The following is a 22,270-nucleotide window of genomic DNA, read 5'->3' as shown; positions in this document are numbered from 1 at the left end:
ATTTGTCCTACTAATATCCTTCGTGTGGTTCAGGGTCACGTGGTGCATTTAGCTGTCATGTATTTTTAGCCTCCTTTAATCTGGAGCAGTATTCAATCTTTATCTTTCATGACCTTGACATTTTTGAAGAGTTCAGACCAGTTGCTTGGTAGAATGCTCCTCAGTTTGGATTTGTATGATGTGTTCTCTTGATGAGATTCAGGTCATGCATTTTTGACAGGACGGTCGCAGAAGTGATGCTGTGTCCTTCCTGGTACATCACATCATGAGCTCCCTCTTGGTTTGTTTCACTCCTGACGGTGTTAACTTTGATCACTTGATTAAGGTGTTGTCTGTCTGATTTCCCCACTGTTACGTTGCTGTCTTTCCCTTTTTAATTAATATCTTGTAGGTAGATACAAGAAACTGTATAAATGAACAATTTTTCATCATACTTTTTGCCTACCAGTTTTATATTCATTCACGATTCTTGCCAGGAAAAATTACCACTGTGACATTTGCCCAATGGTGATTTTCTCTTTTCACCATTCCCTTTTCATTTATTAGATGGAAGCCTACTATAAGAAATAGCTTTCCCATCTTCCTTATTTATTTATTCATTCATTTATTTATGTCAGAATGGGTTATAGTCCATTACTGTTACTTATTCTGTTGCTTAAACTGTCCCAAATTTGCCTAGTGGGAACCTTTTCGAGTTGGTTCCTGTGTTTTTTTGATATGTTCCCATTTTTGATTACTTCCTTACCCTTTTTGACACCACAAGATGATCTAGGTTCATCTTGTACTTTCCCAGCCAGTTTTCTAAGGAGCCCTTGATGCTTCTTACTGAAGAGTGGTATTTCAAAGCCAAGATCTGGATACTGGGTATGTTTGTTTGTACTGGTATAATATTCTTTGAATTGCTAATTAGCAAATTAATTACTCCTCTTGTCTAGCTCTCTCTATATAATACCTCTCTCTCTCTCTCTCTCTCTCATATATATATGTGTGTGTGCGTGTGTGTGTGCGTGCGCACGCGCACGTGTGTGTGTATATACACACACACACACATATATGCATGAGGCCATGCCTCCATTTGTCCTGTTTTATTTGTTTCCCTAGCCTTGTGCTTCTTCACATATCTTCCATAATCTCCTTGGTTCAATAAAAAGGTGTTCTCACATTTGTTCATTTGTTTATTCATTCCTGCATTAATTAAAGTCAGTTGTATTATGTGCCAGGCACTGTGCCAGATCCTGGAAATATAAGTAGTCATGTTCCTGAAATGGAAATAAATCCGTACGATGGAGCAGAAGGAGTTAGAGGGAGAGCATGGGGCGTGTTGGGTGAGATTAGAAAAGTCAGCAGAGGCCAGATTTCGAGGGGGTGGGTCTTGCAGGCCATATTGAGGATTTAAAACTTTATCCTAAGGAAAATGGGAAATCACTGAGGATTTTGAAGCAGGGGAATGACATAAAAAGATCCTCAGGTCTTCCCTGGTGGCACAGTGGTTAAGAATCCCCCTGCCAATGCAGGGGGCATAGATTTGATCCCTGCTCCGGGAAGATCCCCACATGCTGTGGAGCAGCTAAGCCCATGCGCCACAACTACTGACGCTGCACTCTAGAGACCTCGAGCCACAACTACTGAGCCCGCGTGCCGCAGTTACTGAAACCCACGCGCCTAGAGTCCGTGCTCCGCAACAAGAGAAGCCACCGCAGTGAGAAGCCTGTGCAGTGCAACGAAGAGTAGGCCCCGCTCACCACAACTAGAGAAAGCCCACGCACAGCAACGAAGACCCAACGCAGCCAAAGATAAATAAATAAAAAATAAATAAATTTATGAAAAAAAAGAGATTGTCATTTTAAAAAGAGGGCCCTGGCTTGAGAGGGAAGGCTGGGTGGGCACGAGGCTTGAGCAGCTGCAGGGGGACCAGCGTCAGTGAGAACTGATGGTGGTTTGGACAGGATAGCAGGGGCTGATAGTGAGCCCAGGGAGAGTAGAACCAGTAAGATTCTGTGATTAGATGTGGAAGGAGTCAGGGTGTTTGTAATCCTGACATTTGAGCCCAGAGCACCCTGGATGCATCATCTTGTTGTTCTGTAACTTAGACAAGAGCATTTTCATTTTACTCTCTCCCTGCTCTGGGCTTTTGGGCTTTTTTGTAGTTTAAGGTTTAAGAATGTAACTGGGTTTACTCACATGGAAAGATAGTTAATACCAGATGATTTTAGAGCCTCATGGTTGGTTCCTCCTTTCAACCTTGGCTATGTGTCAGTTGACAAGACCGTAAGATTTTTTATAAACATTGCAAGCGACTTGGTAACCATGCTATGTCATTGAATTCCAGTGGAGGATAGATAAATTTCAGATCATTTTTTTAGACCTCCTCTGAAATAAATTTCCCTCCACTCCTCAAAGCAAAATAAAACAAAATGGAACAAAACAGCCCCTACCCCCTGAGAATTTTTCTTGATCTATAAGACAGCCTGGGCTGTCATGGTTCCGAGAAACAAACCCATCTGACTTGTGAATCAGTTTTATTTCTTGTTTTTCCAAAATAAGCTAAAAAGCTCCAGCATTTTTATGTTATTCCTCGAGCTGCTATGATTTTTAAAAATAATTCCTGTTCCATTTGCATTAATTATTCCTCATTGGAAAATTCTTTTGTCATCACTTCATGTAGAAATATTGATTTTGATTTTCAAGAAAGTGTGTAGTAGGGAGAAAGAAATGGGGGGATGGAGTTTCAGTCATGCAAGATGATGAGGTTCTAGAGATCTGCTGTACACCAATAGCAAGTGGTTAACAATATTATACTGTACACATAATGTTTTGTAAAGAGGATATATCTCATGTGTTTTATTTTAAACCACAATTTTTAAAAAAGTGTTGAGTAGAAAGCATCTTTATGCTTCAGTTTATTTATTGTATATTTAAATTTTTTATTTAAAAAAATGAGTTAGGGGCTTCCCTGGTGGCGCAGTGGTTGAGGGTCCGCCTGCCGATGAGGGGGACGCGGGTTCGTGCCCTGGTCTGGGAGGATCCCACGTGCCGCGGAGCGGCTGGGCTCGTGAGCCATGGCTGCTGGGCCTGCGTGTCCGGAGCCTGTGCTTCGCGACGGGAGGGGCCGCAGCGGTGGGAGGCCCTCGTACCGCAAAAAAAAAAAAAAGAGTTAGGATTTTAAAACTTTTAAGTAAGTGATGCTCTCTGTCAATTCTTCCAGCTAATATTTAATTTTAAATTATATTGTATCTTTAAAAAAATTACTTCTTATGTAAGTCAGCATTTCAGTGCTAAAAAGTGTATGGCTGCTGTTCAGAGGTGATTATTCACAAGGACTTTAATTTTTTTTTTTTTTTTTTTTTTTTTTTTTTTGCGGTACACGGGCCTCTCACTGCTGTGGCCTCTCCCGAACGCATAGCCCAAGCGGCCATGGCTCACGGGCCCAGCCGCTCTGTGGCATGTGGGATCTTCCCGGACCGGGGCACGAACCCGTGTCCCCTGCATCGGTAGGCGGACTCTCAACCACTGCACCACCAGGGAAGCCCAGGACTTAAAATTTTTAAAACCAGTTCAAAAAATTCAAATACTATATAGACTCAATGAAACATTTTCTCCTCGGATTTCTTTTTTGCAACTTCTTCCCTAGACTATAAGTTCTGTAATGACTGCAATTTATAATAAATTGGTTTGGCTGCTTTAACAGAGGCTAAATAATAGTGCCTTAAACAAGATAGAAGCTTATTTCTCTATAGAGAAGTCCAAGCTGGCAGGCAATTTGGGGATCAGAGGGTATAGGGCGGGGACCTAGGTTCATCCAGGGACCCAGGTACATTTGGTCTTGTCCCTCTACTGTCCTTTAGGATGTTTCCTTTTTCACATGGTTGCAGAGAGTAGGAGGAAGTGGAGGGCAAGCAGTTGCCTGTTAATGTAGGAGTCAGACTTTCTCTGTCGAGGGTCAGACGGTGAGTCTCTTAGGATTCCCAGTTACATATGGTCTCTGTTGCATACTCTCTCTTTTTTTACAACCCTTTAAAAACTATTAAACTTGTGATGAAGTAACTATTCTTACAAGCCTTGCAAAAGGTCTGGGCTAGATTTGTCCCTAGGCCATTAGTTTGCCAACCCCTGTTTTAAGGTTATGACTAGAAATTGCACACCACTTCCTCATCTGTTAAATATGGCTGGGACTTCCCTGGTGGTCCAGTGGTCAAACTCCACGCTTCCACTGCTGGGATCGCGGGTTCGATCCCTGGTGGGGGAACCAAGATCCCCCGTGCCGTGTGGCGTGGCCAAAATAAATAATAAATAACATAATAAATAGGGCTAATAATAGTATCTATTTCAAAAGGTTGTTATGAGGATTAAAATGAGATAATATATTCAAATAGTGCCTGACACAAAGCCAGTGCTTAGAAAATTTTAACTGTTTTTACTGTAATAATAATTGATATTTAACTCTGTGAAAGAGAATTAGCACATTTTTCTTTTATCTCCTGATTTTTGTCATGGTTTATGACATTTATATCTGTAATTATGACAGTTGTTCAGTGTTAGTGCTGTATTTAGATCAAAACTCTAGTCCTTTTATCACGGTATCTGTTTCTCTGAATTCTTTGTTTTGATTTTGATTTATCTCTGTTGGCTAGATTTCATTACTAGCTGTTTTTTTTTTTTAAATAATTACATTCTAAGTTTTTGCATGCTTAAAAATGTCCGAACATTAGTTTTATATCTGAAGGGTAACTTAGTAGGGTATAAGATTCTTGGGGTTTTTTTTCCCCACAGGATTTTTTGGAATTATGTGGCTGTGTTGGAGTCTAAAGTCAATTTGATTATCCCCCCTTATATGTGACTGACTTTTTCTGCCTGGAGATCCAATCCAGGCATATTCTTTATCGTTGATGTTTGGGAGATTGATTGTGAAGTTTTTCCTTTTAAAATGCAGATTCAAATAAATAAATAAATAAATAAAATAAAATGCAGGTTCAGATTTTTTTTTCCTTTGAGATTTCTGGAACATTTTCTTGCATTATGTCCTAGAATATTTTTTTATGTTTTATTTGTTCCCATCTTCAGGAATTCCATAATATATATCAAATCTCTTAATAGCTTTCTCCATCACTTTTATGTATTTTATTAATAGTTTAAAAAATATGTTTTCCTCTAGACTGTTTACAATGTCCCTTTCTATGTTCTTAGTTATTTAATTTTTTGCTACCTCTAATTAGACTTGAACTTACTATACTTCGTGTCTTTCTTTTATTTCCTTTTGTTGCTTCGCCAGCTTGCTTTTCATCTCCTCTGTTGTCATATAATCTCTTATTTACGCTCTTTTTTAAGAAAGCGCATGTCTGTAAAGTCTATGATATTAAGGCAGAACTATTTGTGTTCATCTTTTCTTCTTTCTTTGTTTAGGTTCTTTTTTGATGTGTTTTCTCCATCTGCCTTTTGCTCTTTGCTCCCTTTTTCCTTTTTGTACCTTCCCCCCCTTCTTTATATAGGCTCTGTGCTGACCTCTTCATTACCGGATAGTCCATAGCGAGGGGAGGCAGGGTGGCTGAGGAGGTCCACAACTTTACTTGGGTTTGTTGTCTCAGTGCCCTGTTACCTTCGCCCTGGGAGCACATCCGTGTGTTGGTGTTCAGGGGGTCATTCTGACACTTTGCAATGCCTGTAGAGTCAGAGGGGTTAATAATGCTCCCTCCTACCCTGCCTCTCCTCTAGGCCACCTCAGCTGGGAGGGTGGCAGTGGACGGCAGAAAAGGCTCTTCAGACTGTGGGCCTTTCTACTGTGTTGAACTGGCTCTTGACAAGCCTTCCCCCACTTCTCCTATGGCCTGCCATGGCTCAGCTCCAGGCCTTTCACTCCTGGGACAGCGACATTCAGGGGTTTCTTTTTCCTGCTACCATCTGAGGGGTATGTGTTACTTCTCAGCTTCCTTCTTATTTTGGTCCAGTTTTCACAGTACTATATCAGAGACACTTTATAGTTTGTAGATTGGAGTTGTAGCATTCCCTTGTTTTGTGTATAGTAAGATTTTCCATTTTTTATTTAGCTGTTTTTGGTGAGTTTTGAGAAAGGAGAGGAAAAAAAAATTCCACTGGTGGATTTAAATTTCTTTTATGCTTTACATTTTATCTTGAAAAATTTAAAACATTCAGTACCACACCCATAATAGACCATTTCCTTTTGTCACATTTCTTTCAAATCTTTTTTCTTTTTAAAAGAAATCAAGTGTAACCACTATATGGCTGAGATTCCATTTGACACCCACCCCCAGGGCCACCCCTCATCTTCACCCTCGGAACCCCAAGGCAGTAACTAGCCTTGCAGTCTCTTTTTGTATTTAAAAATTTTTAAATACAAATATCTGTATACAATATATGACATTGTTTTTATGTTTAGAATGTTTAGCAAGATGATATACTGTTTCATTGTTTTGCAGTTTGTGTTTTTCCACCTAACATTGTGTATGTAATCTGTTTTGATACACACACACACACACACACACACACACGCACACGCACTTTTCCTCTTCACTGTTGCATATTATTTCGTGATATGAATGTGAGGTATTCATTGTGAGGTATTCAGTGTTCTCTTGGTGAACATTGTTAGGAATAGCACGTCACTGGACATCCTTGTCAGCTCTTTCTAGGCTTGGGTGCGTGAGTTTCTCAAGAAGTAAATGTTCAACGTTGTAAAATATATGTGCCTTTTCATCATTACCGGATACTAACTAGTTGGTACTATCAGTTGTGTACCAGAGTGATGGCACCAGTTCACCCTCTCAACAACAGTGAATGAGAGTCACTGCTCTACGTCAGTATTTGATACGGATACTCTTTCTAACATTTACTGTGTCTTGAATAATCCTGTAATGAAGGCAGCATTATATAATGAAGATAACTTGATGGATTAGATTTTCGGAATTCGTTGTTTCTGGGTGAATTTAGGAGGAAAGAATGATAAATCATCTAACTAGAGTCCTACCTAATGCAGTTCATTCTGTATCTGAAATGAGATTACATTTTACTGGTTTTCTCTGCCTTTTTCCCCCCAGAGTATCATTGGGCTGAAAGCAAAGTTTTAAATGTGCTAGAGTTTTTTCTGGAGTGGGGGTGGGGTGGGGACGATACGATAAAGTGTATTATTCTGCTAAGAGTGCTGCCATCTTTTGTACCTGTGTGCAGTTTTTACTTGGAGTGCGTTTATTTCTGAAACTCTTTTCCCACCTGTTTACTTGAAAATCATTAAATGTGTTGCAAGTGAACTATGAAATGATTAGATGCTAATGTGTCAAAGAACGTGTGAATTCTCTCTTAGTCCAGAAACAGGTACATTTCATTTAATACAGTAAGTTGTTAATGCATGACTCTCTGCTTTTGAATTGTATGGTTCAAAGGTCCTTTTCACCCATATGATGTATTTACATGAAGGAGGTGAATTCCCTGACATTTGGTCAACATACCAGTATTCAGGGTCCAACTTGTCTGTCTGTCAAACTCTCTCTTTCTTTTTTTCTTTTTAATGAAATGCCTTTTTGACTTCTTCATTCCCTCAAAAAAGTCACAGTTCTTCATATATGCAATCTTCACTTTACAGAAAAGCAAGAGGAAAGGGCACGAATACACAAATATTAAGTATTCCCTGACGGACCAGGCAACTGGAGATCAGAGTCCCCTCCCACCTTGTACCCCAACGCCGTCCTGTGCAGAGTAAGTAGAAATGAAGGAAAATCTTTTTACCTGAACATAATCCTATAGAAAAGATTTAAAAAATGATACGTCTTTGCAGCACATGCCTTTCCTTGGTGCACATTATTGTTGCCTAACTGGTTCTTGAGTGTGCCAGTGGCTAGCTAAACTAAATTTTAGTTGAACTAAACTGAAGGCTGCTTGCTACACTGGCTAGGAGTCTACGGGACTGTACAGATATCAAGTGCTGGTTCTCCAAGGAGAATCTAATTTTTAAAAAGTATTTTATTTATTTGGTTGTGCTGGGTCTTAGTGGCGGCAGGCAGGCTCCTTAGTTGCAGCTCGCCAGCTCCTCGGTTGTGGCATGCAAACCTTAGTTGTGGTGTGTGGGATCTAGTTCCCTGACCAGGGATCGAACCCGGGACCCCTGCATTGGGAGCGCGGAGTCTTAACCACTGCGCCACCAGGGAAGTCCCAAGAATCTAATTTTTCTTTTGATGGGGTGTGGATTGTTGCAGAGGTAGGTAACACTCTTTTTGATGAGTCAAGACTCTTGGCTATGTAAAAGTAAGTAAATTGACCATCAATGTGTCAACACAATCATGGTCTAATTTTCCACAGTCAGTAGAAATCTACTGTGGGTATTTAAACCAGGTTAGCAAACTACAGCCCCCAGGCCAAATCCGGCCACGGCCTGCTTTTGTACAGCTCATGGACGGTTCTTAAAGGGTTATTAAAAACACACACACACAAAGAATAATACATGACAGAGACCGTGTATGGCCCACAGAGACTACATTATTTTTAGTCTGGTCCTGTACAGAAAAACTTTGCCAACTCCATGTTTAAACTAAAACATGTGATAAGAAAATATTCGTTAAATCGATTATGTGAATAACAATTGTAAGTTATTTTTTTTCTGTATATCCTAAAGTCACTCTCTGGTATAACATTTACTTTTTATTTTCCCCTAGGAGTCTTATCCCTGTTTGCTTCTGATGTGGATTTTTAAACCCCTGTTGGCTTTAATACTCTATATAAACGTTTTTGATAACATATATGAGGCTCGTATTTACATTTGCTTTCTATTTAACATTGAAATGAAATTATATAGCAAAAGTATGCTCTCCACCAAGCTGCCTCTTCCTTCTGCCTGCTTTTTTCTTTCCCAGCGGACTGATGGGGAAAGTTGATTTTAAATTGCTATCTGCAGTGATTTGCAGTGGAACCAGCACGTCAGGGCTCCGAGTCCTTGCCAGAAAGCTTTCCCTACATGTTGGCTCAACAGAATTAGCTCTGACGACTCCCTTTTTACCAGTGGCCTGCCTGTGACTAATAGGTTCTCTGCCTCTCCGTTCCCGTTGTCCCCCTTGTAGGGTGCAGACCCAGGAGACCCCGGCCCCTGCTGCTTGTTTCAGCTTGTTCCTCTCTGACCAGCCCAGAGCTGCTGGGTTCCTCGTCCCCCTGGACTGTTCTGGTCTCCACTCTGCTCAGCAAAACAGAGTCTGGGGGCTTCCCTGGTGGCGCAGTGGTTGAGAGTCTGCCTGCCGATGCAGGGGACACGGGTTCATGCCCCGGTCCGGGAAGATCCCACGTGCCGCGGAGCGGCTAGGCCCGTGAGCCATGGCTGCTGAGCCTGCACGTCCGGAGCCTGTGCTCCATAACGGGAGAGGCCACAGCAGTGAGAAGCCCGCGTACCGCAAAAAAAAAAACCAAAAAACAGAGTCTGGGCTCTGATGCATTGCCCCTCCACCCTGGGGCCCTAAACTGCTGGTCAGCTTCATGTTCACCTTCATGTCGCTGGATTGGGGGCTGAATGGATCTGTAGTCCCTGCCTAACCGTTCCTACACTTTGCCTTTACATTGCTCTGGCCCATTCAGATCCTTCTGCCCACAATGAACACCATTCTTTTTTCTATGCACATGTCCCAGCTTCCTTCAAGGTCTAACCCAATGCCTCATCGTACAGGCCTGCCTCCCTCCACCCTCCTGGAAAACAACTCTCCTTCCGCCAAACCCCGGGAGCACAGGGACTCGAGCCTCTTACTTCAGAATTATTTTGCTGTGTGTTTCTGTCCGATATCCTCTCCTATAATGTCAGCTCCTGGGGGCAGGAGCTATGTCTGCGCCGCATACGGTCCCCAGAGAATAGAGTATGTGCATTATAACTATCAAGTAAGGTTAAACAGTATGTCTGCGTTTTTATTAGTGTCGTCTTCCTTTTCTTCTTTTCAGAATGAGAGAAGATAATGCTAGAGTCTATGAAAATGTGGGTCTGATGCAGCAGCAGAAAAGTTTCAGATGAGAAGACCCGCCAAGACTTCAAGCACAGAAATAGGTATTTCAACAGAAGTGCTCTACTGGTTAATTGTTTATATCATTTGTGGCATTTTGAAGCAGGCAAATAATTTGTGACTGTTTTAACAAAGTGAACCACAATTGAATTTTAAAACCCAGCCTCTTTTTTCTTCTGCCTGTATTTCTTTCTCCAAGCTGGATTCATTAAATATTGAAATCAAATACAGAATTAATTCTGTGAAGGGCAGGGTTAGCACTTACAGAAAAATGGTTGATACTGGTGATGAAGGGCAGATATCATCATTCCTGCAATTTTTATTAAAGTAGGTTAACCCACGCTGTGCTGGGAGATGATCTGTAGGGATCTAGGGACTGTGGGGACATGGCACTGGATGGTCAGAGTCAGGATGCCTGAGTTTTCACCCCAGTGGGCCTCTGACTGGCTGGCTGTATGACACAGGGCACTGGACTTCCTGGGCCTCTGACTGGCTCAACTCCACATCCCTTCCAGCTCTGATGCTGGGAATTCGTCTCCCTTGTACGTCTCCTTCCTTCCATTCACCTTTTTAGACAGGGACCCAATTGTGTGATGTATGTTTAAAAGGTAAGTTTTTAGCATTTCACGTCGAAATTCCCATTTCAATGAATAGTATATTTAAAAGCTCTAAATCTACTTTAAAATGGTTTACTGCCTTGCCAAACTTTTAGATGTATGCTCCTTAAAAATTCTAACTTATTTCTTTGCCAGATGTGGACTTTCCCCCTCTCCCTGAAAAGATCAAGAACAGATGCAAGAAAGTTTACATGAAGAATGAATTTGAATTTGGAAGGCTTGCATTGTGGTTGACTACCTTTTGATAAGCAAAATTTGAAACCATTTAAAGACCACTGTATTCTAACTCAACAATACCTGATTTCCAATTACTCATGTCCTCAGATAAGAAGAAATCATCTCTATGATGTAGACAGTGTTATATTTTATGGAATTTTATTTTAAATTGAGGAAGCAGTTAAATTGTGCTCTATATTTTCCAGATGATGGTGATTCAAATTCTAGTTATTGGCATTTTTTCTTTTGATAACCTCAACAAACTTAGTTTCCCCCCTGCTTTGTAGGGAATGATAGGGCACTTGTAAGAGGAGAAATGATTGGGGAGAATTAAGTAACAACACCCTATAGAAGTGAGAACAATTTCATTTATCATCACTTATCCAGTGGTGGATAATGCATTTTGATGGCCTCTTATTTTGGCTAAATAATAATTAAGCCAGTGCCCCAGACTGTCTCCCCTTGCATTGCCATTGAAAAATCATGGGGGCGGAAATCATGGGAACTTAGGATAAAAGGCATGGTTTCTTCTTAGCAGTTGACCAATTACCATTCAGCCTGTTGACTGAGAAACTCGTGGTGGGAAAACGTTTGTCATCTTTTCTTTTCATTTGAGTAATTGTATTTAGGAAAAAATGCATCTATGGATAACCAGTTTTGGGTTATCACTTGTTGCTGACAAACCACCTTAAAACTGAGTGGCTTAAAACAACAACTGGCTTTTCCCCATCTCTTCAAACTGGGCTGGGCTCAGCTGAGCGGTTCCTCTCCTTGTCTTGCTGGTGTCACTCGTGGTTGGCAGGATGGCTGGGCCTCTCCATCTGCATGCGGTCCTCAGGTCTCACCTTCTCCACGTGGCCTCGCCCACAGGGTAGCTGGACCACATTTATGGCAGCTCAGAGGTCCCAAGGGTATAAAGCAGTAGTGGCCAGGTTTAAGACTTAAACCCAGAACTGTCACAGCATCACTTCTACTGCCTTCTATTGATTAAAACCAGTCCCAGGCCCAGCTCCGATTTGGGAAGAGGAGACTGCACGAGGGCATGAAATGGAGGTGAGGTTCCTTGGAGGCCCCCAGTGTAACAGACCGTCAGAACCAGTGCCATGGAAAAACAGCTAAAAAAAGAGGTTAGCAAAAGTAGAAGCTGCTAGTGACCTTGGGAAGCTGAAGCTGGTTATGATAGCTGCTGTAAGCTGGAAGTCGGGCAGAAACAGAGGGCCTTCAGCGAGCTTCCTGAACCAGTTCTGCTGGCTCTTAGCATATGTTCTAAACCATTGCTTTGGGAAACTGGTCTCTTAAGGTTGGGTGTGTTCGGGGGGGCAGAGCATTTGAAAGCAGAGCCACCTCATTGCCCTGGCCACTGCAGAGGGAGGTGAATGGGGTGCTTTCTTCACGCCCCTGGCTTCAGTCGGGCCCCACACCCATGCACGCAGTCAAGGCTGCAGTGCGGAGGGGCAGTTCTCGTGAGGCCACTAGTCAGATTGAATTAGCAGTAGCTCATTTTTGTTTTAACCAAGCAGTAGGATTTGCTAATGTTCTACCTGAAGTGCCTTCTCCAAAGACATCCCTCTTTGCCCTGTGTGTTGAATCATCATTCAATGAGTGTATTTCAATTGAAGTATCTTCGGTGGACTTTGTAAAGATAATAAAATGCCACGGCAGCTTTGCCGTTAAGTCATGATCTCCTTAATCGAATTCTTCTTGCTTTGTCTCCAGAAAAGGAAGGACTAGATCCAACCCTGTTAGTAGCTCCTTTCTGAGGTCTTTACCTCCTTTGAAACCCTGAGGTTGTTTGGGGAGAGCCTGGCTGCCGTTTTCACAGACAAAATTACATTGACTTCTCCCCCCACCTCCCCTCCCCCCCATCCATTGAACTTAGAATTGTTGAAGGTAATTACCTTCTAAGAGGAATGTAAATGACTGCTGTCTTCTTGTCAAGCCTGTAAAGAAAGAGATTCCAGTTCAGTACTTGCAACAAGGATCTTGAATCCTGTTATTTGTATTGCATTGTCACATTGAATGGTCCTCGTTTTTGCGATAACGTTTTGACCCTGGACTTTGGGGGCAAGGTCTTTCACCAGCATACAAGGATTTGATTGTACAACATATCTGCTGCATTAACGTCTCTGCCTGTAGCTTAAGATCAGTTGTTTTTGCACTTGGAAACACCTGATCCTGGCCAGCTTCGTTTGTAATAGGACATTGATTTCATTTAGATTTCCCTCCACGAAGTCAGCACCTATTATGTGGTGTAAACTGATGCCAAGACAAGATTAATAGTCCCTAGGTTGCCTAAGTTTGTCGTGTGTTTGGTAAAGGTGATTGCAGGTTCTCCGGTAAGACTACATGGGATGGATTCACGTGGAGGGGCTGTGAAGATGGGGGAGGGGGAGGTGAGCTTGAGGTGCGGGTGTAAAAAAAACAGTGGAAATGGAAGTTCCAAAGAGGTGGTTTCTGAGGAAGTAAGAGGGCCTGGGACCACAGCAGTCAGTAATAGTTGAATCAGGTTACCTGGAAAATAGGTGTGATAGCTACACGTCTGTAGTCTGCTTCTGCGTTGCTGGTAGACATTAAATTTGCACAATATTCCCATAGCTGGCTAAGTATTTTAAAATTACAAGCATAGGATTTTATATTTGGGGTGAAGAAATTATCTGGCATGTGGTATTGGGGTTTTTTAAAAAAGCCAAATTTCAGAGTCTTAATAGCCTGTTTTTTTTTTAAAAAAACAAAACAAAACAAAAAGACACCTTGTATCCAGTGTGTGGCCCTCCTGAAAATTCTGGTCATCTCGCCCTTTGAAATTGGTGACTTTACAAATGTGGCTAAATGGGGATGAGAAAATACATGTACCACTTTCTTGGTGTTCGTGCATTCTTTACGGAGCCCAGTTGCTTTGGAACAGTCAAGAAAATCATCAAGATTATTTTTAGGGGTTATTAAGGGGTTACTAGGGTTTTTAAGAACTAATATAATGTCCTGGGTTATTTCTAGTTCAGAGGAATGTGGAAAAAGGTATGCAATTGTGAAGTGTTCTGTTGTAGCTTGTTAATCCGTAAGGGAAACTTAGACTGTAGACGTAAGTACAAACCCAGTGCAGTTTTTGTTTTCTGTATGTTGTTGGCGGAATAAAGTTTTACATCGTAAGCACATGGCCTCCCTGATTTCAATATGCCTTTATTAGGATCTGTATTAGCCCTTAATTTCGTTAAAATCTTTTTTCCTCTTCCTCTTGAAAAATAAGTTCCAAAATATAGTTTATTATACCTTCCATCCTTAAAAAGTTTGTTCCTTTTTTACTATGGGCAGTTCACATAAGGCAAAAATATTAAACAGTTGGTTTTAGTGTGTTGTATAACTTTGCTGTATATCAAACTAATTTTTACAAGTTTTCATCCTAAACCTCAAATCATGTAATTAATAATTTGCCTGTTTATTTATGACCTAGTTGTGATTCTTTTATTAATAAAAGCTAATGGAAAAGGATCCTTTATTAAGTCGATGACTAGATCTACAGTTAATTTTCCTGCAGTATATGAAGTATTGTACCAGAGTATTAAAAGATATGTAATATTTTATTGATAAATCTCTCCTTTAAAAGGAATACGTTTTAGGATGTCATCATTTTGATGTGAATCATGTAAATGTTGATAATATGCACTGTTTATTACACATTAGTGTTTCAAGAGATTCACTTAATTGCCTTTTTGCCCACGTATATTATGTAGTCTATTTGCAATTGTTTTTTAAAAAATGACATTAAAAGAATAGTTTATGTAGAGAAACATTAGTGGATGTTAATTGTCTCCTCACCTGTATTTATGGGTGTTAGTTCAACTGCTTTGCTAGTTGCAAAGCCGTATTATCAGAGTAAAAGTGTATTTGTAAACTGTATGGGAACTAAAAATTAGGAATAAAACCATTTTCGTATATTATGGTATTTGTCATTTACTTCATCTGAAATGTCCAGGAAAAACTGGGATTACAGGTCCCTTAACCTCTTATACTAGCCAAATGCTGACGTTTTGCAGCTCTTATCTAGAAGGGAACCTGGAATTCAGAATGAATGAATCAGTTCCTCAAGCATTTGAGTGCCTATTTTATGAGTAGCTTTGGGAGACAGGGAATTTTATTTGGAAGAGTAAATAGCGAGTAAAAAGTATGTCTGTATAATGTATACAGGACATGATTAGACTTCCCTGGTGGTCCAGTGGTTAAGACTCCACGCTCCCAATGCAGGGGGCCCACGTTAGATCCCTGATCAGGGAACTAGATCCCGCATGCCACAACTAAGAGCCAACATGCCGCAACTAAAGATCCCACGTGCCACAACCAAGACCCGTAGCTAAATAAATAAATAAATAAATAAATATTATATATTAAAAAAGAATCTGTGGGTGGTTTATGGACAAAGAAATTCATGTGTTGCTCAGACTTGTTGTCATGTCTCTACCTGGTAAGGCCATAGACCGTTTTGGGTACAAATTCTCTTCCATTCAGCAAAGATTAAATCCCCACTAGAAGCTAGGGACTGGGAAATGGATGAATAAAACAGTTATACAGGTAGTTATTCGATTAGAGTAAACAATAAGGGTATTAACTGAAATTGATGGTTACATAGAGGAATGAATTACAGGGAGTTAGGATTCAATGGTGAGGATCACTTAAGCTTATTCTTGACCAGTGGGGAACCTTGTGTGTGTGTGTGTGTGTGTGTGTGTGTGTGTGTGTGTGTGTGTGTGTGTGTAGAGAAAGAGGGAAACTGTCCTTTCATTTTCTTATGGGTTCAGTCAAGGCCAGTTTCTTTGGATCTCTTTTTAGAAATGAACATGCAAGGCAAATAGCTATTTCTCTATTCAGCTCTTGCTTCTCCATTCATCTCTGAACAAAGAATAACTCTCTCTGTCATGATCTATACCAGTGGCAGTTCTAGCACTCTTTTGGACACATTTTGCAACAAAATATAGTACATATTTATGAGTGTCTTTATTCTCTATCCATGCATCTACTTACTGCATTTTTAACCATTCAGTTCTTGATGAAATATAAATTCACTGTGTTGGATAATCTAGGCCAGTTTTGCTAGGACTTCCTAGTATAGAGTATAAATTATGGTTTGGAATGAGCTGTTTCATTCCGAATGTAATCATTATTGAGATAACATTTTTCAAGGGAAATATCAAGTTCATGTCATAAGGCAAAGGATTTTTTTTCCTGCATTGTAAATGTTTTCATATAAATTTACAAAGTCAATAAAGTTACATTGTAATTTAGTTTTACAATTCATGAATCATCCTTTATTAAGAAAGATAACATCTGTTCATTCAGGATTACCCTAGATAACTCAGGTGATCTAGGTCTTCCAAGTGATGGTATTTTTTTTTTTTTTTTTTTTTTGGCCACACCACGTGGCTTGAGGGATCTTAGTTCCCGGACCAGGGATCGAACCTGGGCCCTCGGCAGTGAAAGCACAAAGTCCTAACCACTGGACCGCCAGGGAATTCCTGGTGATGGTATTTGAATGTGGCCTCATGATTCATGAGGTCTTGTGTGCTTGTCTTTTACTTTGTTTAAAAAATTGTTTTAATTGTAAAATATGGGTAAAACAAAATTGGCCATTTAAACCACTTTTAAGTATACAGTGCAGGGAATTCACATTATTGTGCAACATTAAACCATGATCCGTTGCTAGAATTGTTTTCATCATCACAACTGAAATTCTGTACCCATTAACCAATATGTCTGCTTAAAAAAATTTCCCCCCCTTAGGCTTAAAGCTCTTCTGAACTTAAAATTGTGTGTATTTTTTTTGAGTAGATAATACGTTCACTTAGAACAAAGTGTAAAAGGTTCAGAAGAGCATACAGTGGGAAATCTCGTCCACACCTGTCTCCCGTGAACAGTCTTTCTCATTATCCCCAAGGACCGAGAGCAACTTTGAACATAAGTGCTGGTTCCCAGGGTTTACATTTGTTACTTGGATGTAAAATGTTGAATTGTGCCCCAGTGAGGCTGACCCTAGTTATAGCCCTACCAGCTTCTTTCCTCACACCTTTATCAAACTACCTTTCAGACTTGAGCCCTCATCTGTCTGATAGGTGAACAAAGATAGTTCAGTGTAACTAAATTTGCATCTCTCTTAAGAAGGAGGACAAGCATCTTTTCAAATGCTTTGTTTACGCTTTTCTGTGAACTCTTTAGGTCACTTGCCTTCTTTTTTCTTTCAAGTTCTGGGTCTGTCTTGTTTTGAGTTTAGGAATAAAGATACTTAATTCTCTATGACTGACTGACGACTGAAATTACTGAGTCACCAGGATCAATTTCTATAAACCGCCCTTTAGGTGCATATGGGATGCACCTGTCTGTGCATTTTGGTTTGGGCCTTGCTGTGATTGTCATTCTCAGTGGGGATGAGGGAAAGCGTTCTTGCCATCACCAGGATGCTAAAGCTCTATACCAGCTACCATGTGAGACTGGTCTTAATTATCTGGGCCGGTGAGTTGAGAATTACTTCAGATTTTCTTTCAGATTCAGAAGTGCCAAACAATAATGCATGCATGCATCCATTCAACCACTTTTTTTTTTTTTTTTTTTTTGGCTGCGTTGGGTCTTTGTTGCTTCACGCGGGCTTTCTCTAGTTGCAGCAAGAGGGGGCTACTCTTCATTGCAGTGCACGGGCGTCTCATTGCAGTGGCTTCTCTTGTTGTGGAGCATGGGCTCTAGGCGCGCGGGCTTCAGTAGTCATGGCACACGAGCTCAGTAGTTGTGGTGCATGGGCTTAGTTGCTCCACGGCATGTGAGATCTTCCCGGACCAGGGCTTGAACCCGTGACCCCTGCATTGGCAGGCGGATTCTTTTTTTTTTTTTTTGCGATATGCGGGCCTCTCACTGTTGTGGCCTCTCCCATTGCAGAGCACAGGCTCCGGAGGCGCAGGCTCAGCAGCCATGGCTCACGGGCCCAGCCGCTCCGTGGTGTGTGGGATCTTCCCGGACTGGGGCACGAACCCGTGTCCCCTGCATTGGCAGGTGGACTCTCAACCACTGGGCTACCAGGGAAGCCCGGCAGGTGGATTCTTAACCACTGCACCACCGGGGAAGGCCCCTCAACCACTTTTTAATGAGTACAGTGAGCCGTTGACTAGGTGCTGTGAGGAATACAAAACAAGTATCTGTCTTGATCCCTGTCTTAAAGAACTTGATGGCCCATTTAGGGAGAGGAGACACACACAGGCTGAATACAAGATGGAAAATAAAACAGCTATGGATGAGCCCTGGATCAAGACTAAAAGAGTAAAAGGAAATGATGATAATACCCTTCATTTACTAAATGACAGTTAAATGTGCCAAACACTACCAGAGATGATTTCAAAACCTGCAGGGCAGGTATCCTCCCCCATCTGTTTTGCTCACAGCCATGTTCCCAGTGCCTAGCATGATGCCTGGGTAGCTCAGTATTTGTAGGATGAATGGCTGATCCCTATTTTACAGATGAGTAAACTGAGGTTCAGGGACACGAACTGACTTATCTGAGGTCCCATGCAGTAAGTGGGGAGCTAGGATTTGTTGAGCCCAGGTGGGTCTGACTCCAAAGTCCATGCCCCCTCCTTTTCACCACACTGGCCCCTGAGGAATCCCGGGAGAGACCGGGGGCTTCACACTTAGCTGGAGGTGGGACCCAGTGGAGCATTCCTGGAGGTATGGCGGCCAGGCAAAGCCCCAGAACAGCAGAGCACATGGTTGGGGGCGGGGGAGGGGGAGGGCTCAACTTGGTTGGAGCCCATACCTGGAGGCCAGAATGGGAGGTAAGGTTGGGAAGGCAACCTGGGGCCTCGACCAAGAAGGGTCACCTTTTTTGTTTTTTGTTTTGGGCAGAAGATGGATAACTATTTTTTTTTAAACTGCTTTTTAAAAATTGAGATGTAATTCACATTCCATACAATTCACCCGTGTAAACTGTACCATTCAACAGTTTTTAGTATATTCACAGGTGTATACAACCAGCCCCACAGTCAATTTTAGAACATTTACATCACCCCGAAAAGAAACGCTGTTCCCTTCAGGCGCCACTCCCCAGCACCCCCAGCCCTCTTATACCTAGGCAAAAACCCCCCAAAGCCTTTTTAATCAAAAATTTTGGGTTAAATCATAAGATTTCAGGGAGACCTTCCCCATCTGCCTTAGGTCAGGTTCTTGAGAAGTGGAGCCTGCGATAGGAACTCCTGGGCAAGTGATTTGCAGAAGAAACGCCCTCCGGAGAAGGGGAGAGAGGGAGGCAGGGGAGGGTGGGGAAAGCAGGACTTGGTCGCAGGTGGAGGTAGCTTCACTCTGATTCCCTGGGGGCAGCTGTGAGCTCTGAGCAGTCACGCCCAGTGCCAGGGGAAGGCTGCACCTGCCCCTTTAAGATCTGGGCTGGCAGTCTCAGCATCTACTCCACTGGTGCAGGACCTGGCATGACCACCACCCTGTTATTTTGGTCAGAAACCTAGGGATCGTCCCTGACCCCTCCCCCATTGCGTGTCCAACCCAGCAGACAGTTCTGGCCACTCTACTAAAGTATATCTATCCCTGGCCTGTTGCATCTCCCTACATTTACTACTGCCATCCTAGTCAAGCCACTGCTGTTTCTGAAGGTCAAGGAGACAGGGCAACAGTATTCCTGGAACTGCTGGAAATGCAGAGTCTCAGGTTCCCCTTCAGCCCTACTGAATCAGAACCTGTATTTTTTTACAAGACCAGCAGGGGACGCGTGGGCACGTTTGAGATGAGCTGCGCTGGAGGATTTCCACGTGGAGAGAAAGGTCGTTGGAAATTATACCCGTGCTTGGGTCAGTTCACGTCTGCAGACAGAGATTTGGGAATCACTTGATATCACAAGAGTAGCCATGAAGAGTAAGAAGAATCCAAAGACTGGCTCTCAAAGAACAAGACAAACGTCATCCCATAAGGTCTTGAAAACAGCTTCAGATATTCTTAGACATTGCACCTACCAAAACCGAGTCTGTGAAATCCCAAGCATATGTTAAATCCATCTAACTATGGGAAGAGAAGGGGAAAAAAATGTAAAGGAAGCAAACTCTAAAATTAAAGTCTGTTTGGGAGGTGACAGATGTCTGGGTCCAGATAGATTTCTCGACTTGTAAAAAGTAGTTTTTTTCATCTTCATTCATACATGTTTGATGGTTACTTCCCCTATTACTGTTTTTTTTTTTTTTCTCATACAGAAATCAATTTCCTTCTTTCTAAAGGTGGATTCTCTCAAGTGTTAGTTTGTATGAAGGTTTTAGAAAATATCTAACAAAGGTTTGAGTTGTGGACAGAAAAGACTCCTGAGCTTTGGCCATACAAATGAGCCTCTAGCAGTGGCCTATTGTGAATTGATTTACTGCGTTTAATACCTTTTCCACTTTTGAAAATGGACTAAGATCCTTGTTTGGAACCAACATAATTCCTCTCTATTTTTTATTTATTTATTTTTTTGGCCGCACTGCATGGCACGTGGGATCTTAGTTCCCCTACCAGGGATCAAACCCATGCCCTCTGCAGTGGAGGCACGGATTCTTAACCACTGGACCGTCAGGGAAGTCCTAATTCCTCTCTTTAGATATAAGAATAAACCATCAAGTTTCTGCTAAGGGTAAGTTAAAATATATGTTTTGATACAAGGTGTTAATTACATTTGAGTTTCAGACTCCAGGAGGAGATGGAACATTCTGTTCTAGGCATGTTGATTTAGTGGGAAAAATCAGGGCTTTGGAATCCCACAGTCTTGAGTTTGTTTCCTGGTTTTGTCACCTTCTGGCTATAGGACAAGTCAGTTCAAGCCTTTGATCCATAGATTCCTCTTTAGGAAATCTACCTTGTTGTGAAGGGCTGTTGAGAAGTTTAATGGCAGTGGGTGACCTGGCACATAGTAGATGCTCAACCAATAAACATGTATGTTCTCTCTATAGGGCTTGGGAATGTCTTGCAGGCCCTTGACATAGCCTGTTCCTGGGTTATATGAATTTACCAGCTGATGGCACGTAGCAGGGATGATGTGAACGAAATTCATGGGTTGCATTAGAGTTTACACAGCCCTTCCAAGAGGTAATGGTCGAGCAAAAACCTTTTACTTTTATTATAGTCAATAAGTGGGAAATTGCTTCAATCTGGGAAGGAGGTTGATCTGAAAGAGCTGAGAATGGGGACGGCTGACAGTAAAGACCAGGTCATGCGTTTTGCCCACGTGACTTTGGCAAGTAACTTAAGCTTTCAGAACCTCACTGAGAATGGGGTGACAATCATAATATACTGCCTGTGCAGATAAAATGAGCTAACAGACATAAAAGAACGGTTGTTTGTAGGAGCAAAACAATGGAAGACCCTCAAATGCCCCTCTACAGAAGAATGGATGGGATCAATTGTGGTGTTTTCCATACACTGATTGATGTGTAGGGAAAGAATAGGAAAGGAGTGGATCATGTCAACATGGACGAATCGTAACAAAGGGACAAGCAAATCGTGGGAGAAGATGAACGGGATGAGATCCTTTATTTTGCGTGCGCAGCCACATGCAAAAACAAGTAATACAATGTTTGGAGAAGAAAATCATTTGTAGTCAAACTCTGAAGGAAAATATGGGGACGATAACCCCCACTCTCTGGATAGTTGTTGCTTTGGCGTTGGAAAGGGATGAGGCTGGATGAGAACAGAGAGGGGCAAGTGGGGTTCCAATGGCTTCCAAGATGCTTATTTGAGCCGTTTTTTCATGTTATTAATTTGTGTGTCTTATTATATAACCTGTTTACATGATAGGAGCATATGTTCCATATACTTCTGGATTTTATGACATTTTATAATGTATTTACACTATAAGATTATATGTTCCACATTTTTTAATGGATTTTAGAACATTTTATAGTATGTTTATATTATATGTCCTATATATTGTTTTGAACATTTGAAATATTTCAGGATGAAGCATTAAAAAGATTATGCTAATAAATGTGACAAGCACCTTGTGAATAGCGAGCGCATTGCTCAAGTCAGCGTGTGTAACAGCCAGTAGCTGCTGTTCGTTGAGTGATTGCCAGATGCAGGCACCGTGCCAACGGCTTGACCTGCATTCTCTGACTACATCCACACACCACCACACCCCTTAGGTGCAGTTATTATCTTCATTTGACAGATGAGTAAATCGAGGCAGTTAGCCAACACACATCGACTGAGAGCTTAAGTGCCAGGTCCTGTACTGTTACACTTGCATGTTATCTTACTTCATCTTTTGGCAACCCTGGGAACTCCACTGAAAACACAACTTTGACCAGGGGTCGGCAAACTTCTTTTGCAAAGAGCCAGAGAGTAAATATTTTATGCTTTGTGGGCCATGCCATCACTGTCACGACTCTGCAGCTGGCGTACGACAGCAGCCAGAGATAATGTGTAAATGAATGACCGGGGCTATGTGTCAATAAAATTTTA

The 22,270-nt window shown here is 41.7% G+C and overlaps 1 protein-coding gene across 3 annotated transcripts in view; it reads left to right on the top strand.

The window, feature by feature from the left end:
- PTPN11 (protein tyrosine phosphatase non-receptor type 11) overlaps window positions 1-22,270 on the top strand; it is an 89,591-nt gene that overhangs the window by 63,551 nt on the left and 3,770 nt on the right. For 2 of the 3 annotated variants that reach the window (XM_019950362.3, XM_019950364.3), the window contains 3 exons: window positions 7,592-7,704; window positions 9,919-10,021; window positions 10,730-13,957. In XM_019950362.3, the coding sequence (XP_019805921.1) occupies window positions 7,592-7,704; window positions 9,919-9,988 (183 nt within the window). In that variant the 3' untranslated portion in view covers window positions 9,989-10,021; window positions 10,730-13,957. Of the gene's footprint in view, window positions 1-7,591; window positions 7,705-9,918; window positions 10,022-10,729; window positions 13,958-22,270 lie in introns of those variants that run through there. The other variant, XM_073790169.1, reaches the window with a different exon arrangement.

This window comes from Tursiops truncatus, chromosome 13 (genome assembly GCF_011762595.2).
Source record: "Tursiops truncatus isolate mTurTru1 chromosome 13, mTurTru1.mat.Y, whole genome shotgun sequence".
Lineage (NCBI taxonomy): Eukaryota > Metazoa > Chordata > Mammalia > Artiodactyla > Delphinidae > Tursiops > Tursiops truncatus.
This window is presented reverse-complemented; position numbering and strand designations above follow the sequence as displayed.